At 36.4% G+C, this 12,089-nt stretch overlaps 1 protein-coding gene and 1 pseudogene across 2 annotated transcripts; one reads left to right on the top strand and one right to left on the bottom strand.

Moving 5' to 3' along the window:
• Positions 1-2,770: 2,770 nt before the first annotated feature.
• LOC148852506 (cypmaclein-like) lies at positions 2,771-4,281 on the bottom strand. The gene is made up of 3 exons (XM_088947164.1): positions 4,127-4,281; positions 3,639-3,687; positions 2,771-3,171 (listed from the first exon to the last, which is right to left on the bottom strand). The coding sequence occupies exons 1-3, from the start codon at positions 4,184-4,186 to the stop codon at positions 2,990-2,992; spliced, it is 291 nt and encodes a 96-aa protein (XP_088803290.1). The 5' UTR covers positions 4,187-4,281; the 3' UTR covers positions 2,771-2,989.
• Positions 4,282-10,166: 5,885 nt separating this feature from the next.
• On the top strand, positions 10,167-11,801 carry LOC148852505 (putative phospholipid-transporting ATPase 4 pseudogene; annotated as a pseudogene). Its single transcript, XR_016099956.1, has 3 exons — positions 10,167-11,025; positions 11,115-11,225; positions 11,388-11,801. The product of XR_016099956.1 is annotated as a putative phospholipid-transporting ATPase 4 pseudogene (transcript).
• Positions 11,802-12,089: the final 288 nt, after the last annotated feature.

The following is a 12,089-nucleotide window of genomic DNA, read 5'->3' as shown; positions in this document are numbered from 1 at the left end:
ACCAAACTCTAAAAACCGGCTCTACATTTCAAATTATATAAACCTCTGCCATGTCATCAGAGGCTTATGTGATTGTTGCCAACATGGGATTCTTATTTCATGTTTGACACACCAGAAAACCTATATCAAAAATAGGTTTTCAGTTTCTCTCCCATTCCCTCTATCTCTCGATCTCCCTCCCTTCTCTCACACTCTCACAGTCATCTCTCGATCTCTTGCTCCCTCTATCTCTTCCATTCTCTCTGCTTTGGTTTGTATCCAAATCAAAACCCATCTCTCTATTGTTCTCCCTCAATTTTTCTCATTATTCTCCCTCTCAGTCAAAATCTCCTTCTCCCTCAATCTCTATCATTCTCTAATTGGTGTAAAGTTCACAGCCAAAAGTTTCTTGTGAATTTTATCAATTTGGTATAATAAATTTTGAATCATACTAAGTTGGTCTCATGTTCTTTTATACAATTCCATTGATACCATATAAGTGTGTAAGAAAATAAGAAAGTAAAAAAATGAATGAGGGAGATAGGGGTGAGCAAAAATTAAAAAAAAAAAACAAAAAACCGAACTGACCGAAAAATTGACCAAAACTAAACCGAAAAATCGATTAACCGAACCGGTCGATTTGGTTTCGGTTAGATGTTTTCAAAAAACTGAAAGATTTGGTCTAGTTTTGGTTAACCATTTAAAAAAACCAGCGGTTAATCGTACCAACCAATATATATTTTTATATAATACTATATATTAATATTATATTTTTATTTTTTTAAAATCAAATAAAAAATGTTCGACAATCTAAGAGTGTTCAGACTATCAAATTGAGAGCTGAGACAGGTTTGCTAGTCTAGCACCCACTAGCTGCCAATCTGAGTCGTCTGACAGACTGACACCCGTTGGCCACTACGTAGGCCTTTCTAGCTTTCTTTTTCTTTCCCTCTCTCTCGGACTCTCACTCTCTCATACTCTCACTCTCTCATACTCCCTCTCTCTCTCTCTCTAAACTATTTCTCTCTCGCCTTTCAGTCTATTTGAACTCTCTCTCTCTCACCTCTCAGTCTCTCTTTGAACTCTCTCTCTCACCTCTCAGTCTCTCTTTGAACTCTCTCTCTCACCTCTCAGTCTCTCTTTGAATTCTCTCTCTCGCCTCTCAGTCTCTCAAAACTCTCTCACTCTCTCTCTCGCCTCTCAATCTCTCTCTGAGCTCTCTCTCTTGCCTCTTAGTCTCTCTCTCTCTCTCTCTCTTGCCTCTCGGACTCTCTTTGGTTCTGGCCTTTGGTGCTTCGCCCTCTGACCGATTTATTGATGGCCTCCGACACTGGCGATCTGCAACATTGGAGGCTCGTCCTACAAGTTAGAGGCTAATGCATCTCGGCGACACTAGAGATCCCAATTGTCGTGTTTTTTCTTTTTTTTTTTAATTTTAAGGGCATAAAAATCCAATAAACCAAATTGTGGTTAATCGGTTGACCGGTTAACCGGTTGTACTGGTTCAATTTCGGTTTGGTTGAATGTAAAAACTGAACCTATCGGTTCTGTCCAGAAAATTACCCCAAGATTTGATTAACCGAGCTGTGAGCACCCCTAGAGGGAGAGGGAGAGAAACTGAGGGAGAACGATAGAAATTAAGGGAAAAGGAGAAATCGACCGAGAAAGAGAATGAGAGAGATTGAGGGAGAATGATAGGTAGAGAGAGAGAGAATGACAGAAACCAATAACTATTTTTATTTATTTTCAAATCACATAGTCATTAAGTAGATAAAGATGACTATGAGTGAAAAAGTGTGTGAGAGAGAGATCCTACATCTCGCAAAGACATAAATAGATTACCATATACATATAAACATACACAAAATAAAATCGGACTCATACTTTTCAACCCTGACTCGAATTTCAATCGATCCAACCAAATCTAACTTTAAGAATGGATTCAGGCTAAATCCTGCCTAAATTGCAGGATTAGGTGTAGAGGAGCCAATTGGGGACATCTAAGTGTCACTTTGTCGATTTAGGCGTTAAGCCTAAGGTTAAAACTAGGGCCCCCAATTGTAATGGTAAGTCATTTATATCATCAATATTTCTCTCCAATTAAATGCTGATCTATGCATTGGAACTAAGTCTTCCAATGAAAATAATACGGAGGAATAAAATAAAAATCCACCATCCAGAGAGAAGAAAATAACTTGAATTTCATTCAAAGTTTGAAAGTAGGTTGGGGCATAAATTTAGACCATCCATCCAAATTTGCTTTGGTTTACATAACTTGGTATACTTCAATTTGTTCCAGTTCAGATTCCACAACAATATTGCTTATTAATTTGTGAGACATGTACATAAATTGGAAACTCAGCCCCGGCTCATTTGCAGTGCAATTTCATTTGCGTGCAAAAGCATGAACGCAGATTCTGATTTATTTTTATTCTAGCCTCTACCTTATTTTGTATGTTTACAGTGGAGATGGAGTAAAATAAAGCATCAGAGAAAAGAAAAGTAGTGAAATAAAGCCTGAAACAAAACCCAAAGCAAAGTTGGACCAGAACTTTCATTCTCATGCTATTTGTACTAGTACAAACAAATAAATGGAGCTAGTGTTGAAAAATTGCACCCACAAGACAGAAACATTCTATTGCATTACTGCGTGCCAGATTTGATATCTCGCTTCAAATTTGTTGCACTTATAGTGGCATGGTCCATTTAACTAAAAGACATTCTATTTTATTACTGCAAATCAAAACCGTCCATGGACCATGGTAAGGATCATAGCTAGGGACTCAAAGGATGAGAAACACTGTCTATTTGGCAATATGACAAATTCATGGTAAATACAAAATATGGGTGTCTATAATTACCAAATTACCCTCCATTATTATCCATTTAGTTTTCAATTTATTATATATATTGTCATTTATTTCTAACATAAACTTGAATAATTACGAAAAAAAAGAGTTTTTCCCCCGATTTTTATTCTAATAATGGATCCATTTTGCAGCAGGGAAGTTTAGGGGCATTTGTGTCTACCACCATGAGTAGTCATGTTGGCATAGCAGGGGCACACATCACAGTTCCCTGACGTTCCTGGTGGGACACAGTTGCATCTCTCGCAGCATGTGTTGCACGCCCTAATGCACATCTTATGCCTTGACGCCTTGCTGCATCGGTAGTCACATGCGGATGAACAGTCTGTAAATTCATGAATGCAGCATCCTTGTTAGATGGATCCCCACGGTTTGAATCATGGGTCAGACCGGATACTTATAAACCAGGCCGCAAGATGGATCCATCCGTCCAGATGAGCATAGACGGCTAGATCCTGTCTATAGGTCAAGACTGGAAGAACCGGTTTACTTAGATGGACCTATCATGTTGGGATGTTTGGCCATCCTGGTCAGCTCATTCAGTTGAGTTCCCTTTTAACTAGCTTGGATTGATTTTACTACGTCGTTATCCTTGTCAATTAGGCCTTCTGGTTATGGGCTCACTAGCCTGAGGACTGCTTTGACCAGCCGGCCCATTACATATATATCATGTACAAAGAATATTCAGCAAATTTTATGGGCTGGGCCAGTCAGTGTGAGTTCGGTCTGTACCCAGACTATAATTGGACTACTGATGGATCATGGTTGTCTCCAATTCCATTATGTTCTTACCTATGCCGTTCTCTTCATATGTAATCCCCAGTCCGCCGTAAATATGCAACTGAATTTATCAAAAAACCAAACAGGAAAAGAAAAAAAAAAAGCAAAGTCAATAAGGGTATTAGTGAATAAAATAGTCATATTATGAAATATCTAGGGCAAACTAGTCATCTAGTAAAGAGTTTGGGTCCTATTTGGGTTGTGTTTGATACCATTGATGTATCTACCTGAAACGTTTGAAATTAACCAAAACAAATTGTTGTTTCTAACTGCACTGTTAAATGATGTAGCAACGCATATTTTTTAACAATTTGTATTTATCAACACATAATGTTTCAAATAGAAATAGCAATATACCAAACACAACCTTAACCACTAATCCTATAAACACAATACCAAACCCAGATTTAACCACTATTCCGGTCAAACCATATCGGAACTCGACCGGTGAGACCATGACTAAAGAATATTGAAGCATCGAAACGAAAAGAATGACCTACCTGAATTACAAGGAGGAAGCAAAGGGCTGTGAGAAGCAAAGTCTCCTTAGCAGTGGTCATGGAGAGAGAGAGAGAGAGAGAGAGAGAGAGAGGTTTGCAGGTGAGGAACCAAAAGCATAGTAGCCCCCTTTATAGAAGAAGAGGTTGATACTTTCGGAGAAAATTTTACGTCTGCCAAGCAAATTCTTCAAAAGAAGTTCAAGCATTTGCAGCGAACAGAGCATGTAAAATCACCAACTAAGGGTAATGATCATATTTGTGTCAAATGCATCAAAAGTAAACGTTTCACTCCTAACCAATCTTCATATCCAATGACCAATACGCTTGATCAATGGGCTAAAATCCTTAGATTAGTCCCATCGATTTGCATATATATTTGGCAGAGTTGTAGAGGATCTGATAAAAGGTGGGCCAGCTTAGGGAGGTTTGTTGCAGAATTGGGTCCCACCAGGATTACTTGGATTTCAACTATGTTCTCTTCAACCACACAGTAAGATTCCCTCCCAAAGAAGAGATTAGGTAAGTAGCTTTAGCCCAGGAAAACAAAATCCACCCGAAACTGCTCATTTGAATAAAAGATGTATTAAGCTATAGAATCCACATACACTGCAGTCATTGCTACACATTGATCCTTTAATGGGAAGAACCTATCCTCCCAATCTTTGTAGCAAATCTGGCCAATATCCTGACCGTTGATTTATTTTTTCTTTTCATTTTAAGATTGGAATACACCTTTTCCCATTTCTAGGTTTTCTTGCAACACATGATTATATATTCATGTTGGTAGTTTGCAAATTGTGAGTCACTTGTTGTCTGTTGGTTAGGAGTGCTTAAGGGGTGTTTGTGGTGTGGTTGAATTTTATAGGCCCCAAGGTAATGTGGTTAAAATCATATGAGTGAACAATAACAACATCCAACTCTATTATATATTAATGTTTTTACCTAAAATGTTTTAAATTGATCAATATAAAATAAAATGGTGATTTTATAACTAATGTAACATATACATTTCTCACCAAGGTCAACCTAGGCCCAAGCCTCAAGGTGCAAATCTCCGGCATAGGGCTGGTCCAACCCAAGGTCAAGCCGAGGTTTATAAACTCAGGCTCAACTCAAGCTTAACCCAACATGACCCAAACTGGGTTAGGCTTGGATTGGGTTGGGCCGGACTCGGACAGGTTAGTCAGGTTTCATAGAAGTTATGTATATATTTTCATATAGTCATCTTTAATTGGGTTTTATGCCCAACTGTAAAACTAAAATTGATTGAAAAATGTGTACAAATTTCATTTGCAATGTATGAATACATATTTTATACTGTAATACATTTGTATGTAATTAGAAAAAAGACATTTATTATATAAATATAATACATTTGTATATATTTGTTCAGGCAGGTTTAGGTTAGATTGAGCCCGAAATGGGTTGGCTTGGGTTTGGGCTAATTGAGGCCTCTACCCATATCTAACCTAAAGCTTAAGTTAAACCTGAGTTTTTTGACTTAGGTCCAACCCACAACCTAAAAACTCAAAAAGCCAACATGCGCAAAGACTTTGGTTGGATTTGATTGGGTTCGGGTTGGGCCTGTCCAAATTGCACCCTTAATTTGAGATAGCTAGGTTGGATGAAGTAAAACAAAAATCAAGGAGCCTAAAACCCGTTTTGGCTGATGGTCCACCCATTAATGGTTTGAAATTAGTAAGGGGCATCTCATTTTTTATGGATTGTAATCTAATGAAGGGGTTTGTTTAGCATAGGTTGGTTCGGTTTAGTTTGAAGGTATTATCTGAACTATCTTGTGAATATTGGTTCTAAGGTTGGTTATAGCCTTGACAGTTCTGGGGTCAGTTCCAAGATGTGCCTGTGGCTGTGGAACCAGTTTTTTCTTTTAACACTCTCCACCCTCCAAAAAAAGTATGGAACCTATTCTTTAAAATGTTATGCTTGATTTTCAACAACAACAATAACAACAACAATAATAATAGATTTTAAATATGCATATTCAAATATTATATATGCACATTCAAATATTAAATTGAAAAGAAATGATTAAATCACTTAAGTGAGACCATAGTCCAGGTAGCCATGAGTATTGATTTCAAATCAAAATATTTTGAAATTTATTTCAAGGATAATTCAATTCCAAAGCTTCAAATTCCAACCAAACCCTAACTCATAGCAGATTGAGTAGGGTCAATTCAAGGTCATTGATTCCATTTGTCTGTAGATAGAACCTACTCATTAGCTCTCCTCTAAATTCAGGTTAGGGCAAGCTGTTTTGCATATAAAAAACTACTCAAAAATATTCATCAATAACCAGCTTTTGAGTTTACGTCTTTAAAGCTTCTTTTTGGCTTTACTTAGTATAGTGACGGGCACTTACTGGTTAAGCTATTTCTCCATTATTGTTCAACAAATAAAAAATAGTCCAAAAGTAGAATTTATATTGGTTTCAAGTAATTATTCCCAGTCATTTTATTTCCAGAATACAACCCTGTCAAGGTAACTCCTTTTTCCATGATTGTATCCTTTGTAGGATTTTCTTAGGCTTCGTTTCGTTTCAGTACAAATTTCATTTGCATGGTGTAAATGCTTGGAAGTGCAAAAACGGCTGAGTGTAAAATTCTGGTTTACTTTTGGCCACTCTTGAACAAGGAACAGTTGCCAAGCAACCTGATTGACCCATTGTAAGAAATTCTTAATTATATATTTTTCTTTATATCAAAAGAATCGAAACATATTGGTTAAGGATTAATTCTACTACATTCTCATACTGTAACTATATATTCTCCAAAAATAATGTCCATAGAAGAAGTAAAAAGTAATTAACAAACATCAAACTAACGCATGAATGAACAGTTTAGGATTTCCTTCTATTTTGAAAATAAACTATTTACTTAAAAGATAGTATTTTTCTACACAAGCTGATAAACTATTTGCTTTAAAAGATAGTTAAAAAGTATCAAGCACCAGCCTGTTCGTTCGAGCAAGAGAAGGTAACGTTATAACCCTTCTTTTAATAGTTTTCTTCCTCCTCTGTCATTCTCTCCATTTTCCATCTTTAAAGTAGAAAAATAATCACAATAGCTAGCTATAGCTCTACCTCTCATGGCTGCCATCTAGTCTAGCACGGTGTTGGGGAAATGCCAAGTCTCTCCACCTGCAGCTTCAATCGAACATCATTCCCAACCTCAAAATCTCACTCTTCCTCGCCCTCCAACACTTCTACATTCTTGCCAGAAACCTATTTGTAAAAGAGATAGTTGATGTTGGAAAACCCTAAACCTATACCAGAGAAAGAGAATCTTTCTTCTGTATTATCCAGTCCAAACTGCAGAGGTGAATTTCATAAGACTTGAAACAGGACTTTGAAACTTGAAACATGACTCATGTGGCTGATCCCAATAGTTAGGAATTGGGATAAGGCTATGTTTAATTGACTTGAGCTTTGACTATGCAATCCTATTTCTTTAAGATATTTGTAGCATTTAATCTGTGAAAACCTTTTCAGGGTGTTGGTTCTGGTGCTCAAAGTGATGTTTCTTTCTTATCATGGAATGACAAGGTTCAACATATACTTGCATCCACTTGACATAATGGGACGATAGGTGGATAATGAATATATATTTATTTTCTAGAATATTTTAGAAACCTATTTAGAATTTGCACATTGCTTATCTGAGAGTGAATGTTTTTCTACTATTTTTAGTGGTGTGGCACTTTTCTGGTAATGAATCTACATGGTGAATTGTATATTTAGACATGGCTTTTCTGTTTCTGACAGTTTGTCAGATTCAAATAGAAGGCGAAGCTCTGTTTTACAATGGAATCCTGATATTGCAACTCAGCTTGTTGTTGCATCTGATGATGACGGTTCACCTTCTCTAAGGGTACAAATATATGTCTTGTTATTAAGGATTTTGGTCATATTATCATAGTCTTATCTTATAAATATTATCAATTTTAGTCTAAGTAATCCTTTTATGATATTTATAACAGTTGTGGGATATGAGGAACCCAATATCACTATCAAAAGAATTTTTTGGGCACACTTGTGGTCTGCTATCTAACATGATAATACTTCATTTCTCCTTTTGTTAAATGCTAGTATGGTGGGCATGATTTACAAGTTAGACTGTTTTTAATAATATGGCTGTTGCTATGTTTTGATAACTTTATTTTGTGATTGGGAATCCTTGGTGTGTCTCCCTGGGTTTTAGAAAATTAGGGTACTAATTGTAATTATTTGATGGTTGAGTTTTTCTTTAATTTCTTTAGTTCATTATACATTGTTTTTTCTTAATTTGTTGATGTTATATTTGTTTTCTTGCCTTTTCTTTTTCTTTTTTGGATTTTATTTCCATCACTTGATTTTGCGGGTGAAAGATGTTTAGTAGGAATTGGAGATATGAAGCAATTAGAGATTGGTAGAGATTTAGAAGTTGGAGTTTTGTTTTGGGTGGGTTGGGTTTCTTCACAATAGAAGACTTTTATTTCCATCACTTGATTTTTCTTTAAGAAGACTTTTCTTCACAATAGAAAATATATTTTTTTGATGTTTATAAGTTCTGAAATCTCCTTTGGCAAAATTCATGGATTTAGATTTATACAGAACTGAAAAAATGGTGAAATGTGAACCTCTTTTTTAGGTTCTGTTGCATGATGCTTTCATGAATCTATGTTTCACATAAATACACAAATAATTCTGAGGTTAGGAAGACTTGTTTGTTTCTACAAAACCATTTTGTGGTAAAAATTCATTAATTACTTACTATGAGATATACTGAACTGTTATACCTGTGAAGTATGCTAGAATCACTTATTGCAAAACTTGAATGCATTATCTATACTGTGGTTGACATCTGGTGCCTCATGCAGTTATGCTTTTTTCCTGATTTCTTTTTTGTTTTATGGATTTTCCTCTTATGGACTATATGCCCTGTGTTCCTTTCTTTCTTTCTTTCTTTCTGTATGCATATATTTGCATCATGGCCGAGTTTGGTAAATGGTGATTGTTTAGATGGCACTCTGCAATTCAACCCAAATTCTAAAGCCCGTTTTGTTGATACCCAACTATTTTCCTGATTCCCTCAGTCTCATAATAGTCACTTTGGTTTGGTCATCAATGAGTATAGTGCATGAAGCAAAGTTTAGATTGCATTCCACAAATTTCTTGGCAAAGCTTCAGCTGCAGCCTCGACATCAATCCTTCAGTAGGAGGAAGAACAATTTCATCTAGATTCCCAACTGACATAGGATTTATTTCTCATGCTCTTTGAATGCCACTGCAAATTTTCAGTATTGCCTTTTCTTCTCTCTACTCAACCCTTTAAATAGTGGGTTTGACCTAAAAATTGAAACAATTTTTGACTAAAAATGATTGATCTGAGGCTTTTCAGCACTGTTCTATACCTTTATGTAGAAAAGAAGGGAAGAAACTACTTACATGTAGAGTACATATAATGGATTTTCACTATCATAATTTTGTTTGAAGCACATAAGCAAGGAACCCTGATCTTGATCATTAATTTGCTGGACCAGTCACTTGCTTATTGCAATTCATAGCTTAAATCTTATAAAAGGAGTAAAAACACCAAACACAATCTTCTTTTAAGCACAATAGCAAGGGACTCTTGTCTTAATTATTAGTTTTCTGAATGTAGTATCTGTTTTATTGAAATTTGTAGCCTGAATCTCATAGAGGGGGTAAAGAGATTGGAGTTCAAGAAATGTCAGATACCAGCCACTGGTTATTGGACTGATCAGCTCTACCTAACAATGAACCCATAGAGGTTTACAATTCAATGGCATGGATGATCTTCTCCGCCTCTGTAAAGGATTTGCTTTGATGTTGAAGCCTGGTGGCAATTCTGCTTTCTTACCTTCTAGTTGGGTTAATTGAGGCCAACCAAACCCATTTTAGCAGATTTAATATAGTTGGATTAAGGCTTTATTAAGTTGGACTAAGTTGTTTGATCATGCACTTTTGTTTGTTTGAGAAGAGGATAAATAAATAAATAATGCATCTAACTTTTGCTTTTCTATATGGATATTACAAGCTTTTTTGTAGTTTGGTTTTAAACCCAATCTGGTATGGAATTAGAGTGTTGAGCAGAAGAAACATGTCAAAAAAAAAAGTGTGGTAGATACGTGACATGTCTGGAGTTAAATAGGTAAAATGGATAAAATAATATACATCCTTTGTACCCTTCTTGTTCTGATATTGCTGATCGGCTCGATAGGATTTTCTGTGAAGACAAAGTTTGGGATGTCAGACTGGTGGTACTTGCAACTAGAAGATACTACAAATTTGTATAATCCATCAAAGCCTATGTTGTCAGGTACTTTCCATCTGGTCACTACTCTTATCCTCTATGGCTATCTAATACCCATATCATTCTATGTCTCAATCGAAGTAGTGAAGGTCTTGCAAGCAATGTTCATTAACCAAGACATAAACATGTATGATGAGGAGACGAGCAATCCTGCTGAAGCTCGTACATCAAATCTGAATGAGGAGCTCGGCCAGGTTGACACTATTCCTTCTGATAAGACAGGCACTTTAACATGCAATCAAATGGACTTCCTCAAGTGTTCCATTGCTGGTGTTGTCTTTGGTATGGGTTCTAGTGAAGCTGAAATAGTTGCACGGATGGGAATTGGTTGAAAGAACCCAATTCAGACACCATATTGTTGTTCTTTCAGATACTGGCACTTCGCCACACAACAATTCTTGAGCTAAATGAGGAAACTGGCAGCTTCAACTATGAGGCTGAATCACTAGATGAGGGAGCTTTTCTTGTTGCAGCTAGAGAGTTTGGTTTTGAATTCTCTAAACGGACTCAGACAAGTGTTTTCATTCAAGAAAGATATCCTTCTTCTAAGCACCTGATTGAAAGGTTAGAATACAAACATATTTTAGGGTCTTCAATTCTTCATTGTTTTGATTCATGGCATCTAATCCACCTATTTGTTGGAACATTTTCAGGGAGTTCAAAATTCTAAATCTGTTGGAGTTTAGTAGCAAGTGGAAGTGGATGTCTGTTATTGTTCAGGATGAAAATGGAGAGATTCTTCTTCTGTGCTAAGGTGCAGACAGGTCTGATTTATATGCTATCTTTTGTTTGTAGAATGTGTTTTTCCCAAGAGATCTTCAAGTTTTCTAATAGGTCAAGCCATCCATTTTGGTTGTGTTCTCCTAAAGCTACATTAATTTCATCTTCAAATACTCACTGTATGTTTTCTTGCTTGGATCATGCAGCATAATTTTTGACCGGTTAGCCAAAAATGGAAGAACATATTTGGAGGAGAAAAGTAGGCATCTGAGTGAATATGGAGAAGCAGGTTTGCGGACTTTGGCACTTGCATATAGAAAGCTAGAAGTGGCTGGGTATTCTAATTGGAACAGTGAATTTCTCAAGGCAAAGACTAATGTAGGTAGTGGTAGAGAGGTGATGCTTGAACAGGTATCAGATAAGATGGAAAAAAATTTAATTCTTGTAGGTGCAACCGTTGTGGAGGACAAACTACAAAAGGGGGTAAGCTTGTCTTTCTCTTTTGGAGTCTATAAAGAGTGCAACTTGGGCAGGTTTGGGTTTGGTGGAGCTAACAGTAGCAAGTCCATGTGTACTGAACATTCAGTCTTAACCTAATCTGACATGAAGATTACTATGAATTGTTCAACTTAAATCCTACTTGACTTGGGTTGGGTTTATTATATCATATAATGCACGCAGAATTTCAAATAGAGGTTAACTTCTGAAAAGAATAATAAGAATAAAGATAGGTTAGCAGTAGCAGGGACTGAATACCAGGGGTGGAGCTAAATTATATCTTGTAGGTTCCTTGGCCCATTTTATTATGTATGCATGATATGCCGTTGGTTGTGTTTTATTTGTTTCCTTCTGATGTAGTGCCCATGTGGGTTTTCGTGTCAACCTTAGTTTCTTTTCCTATCTAATAC

This window comes from Nelumbo lutea, chromosome 5, assembly GCF_056320005.1.
Source record: "Nelumbo lutea isolate HS-2025 chromosome 5, American lotus-T2T, whole genome shotgun sequence".
Taxonomy (NCBI): domain Eukaryota; kingdom Viridiplantae; phylum Streptophyta; class Magnoliopsida; order Proteales; family Nelumbonaceae; genus Nelumbo; species Nelumbo lutea.
This window is presented reverse-complemented; position numbering and strand designations above follow the sequence as displayed.

What these genes read in the sequence shown, in the direction of transcription:
- LOC148852506 (XM_088947164.1), bottom strand. Translation starts at nt 4,186, where the DNA reads ATGACCACTGCTAAGGAGACTTTGCTTCTCACAGCCCTTTGCTTCCTC. An exon ending in GCTTCCTCCTTGTAATTCAG is followed by an intron (nt 3,688 to 4,126) that starts GTAGGTCATTCT and finishes TGATAAATTCAG; the next exon opens with TTGCATATTTACGGCGGACT. An exon ending in ATATGAAGAGAACGGCATAG is followed by an intron (nt 3,172 to 3,638) that starts GTAAGAACATAA and finishes ATGAATTTACAG; the next exon opens with ACTGTTCATCCGCATGTGAC.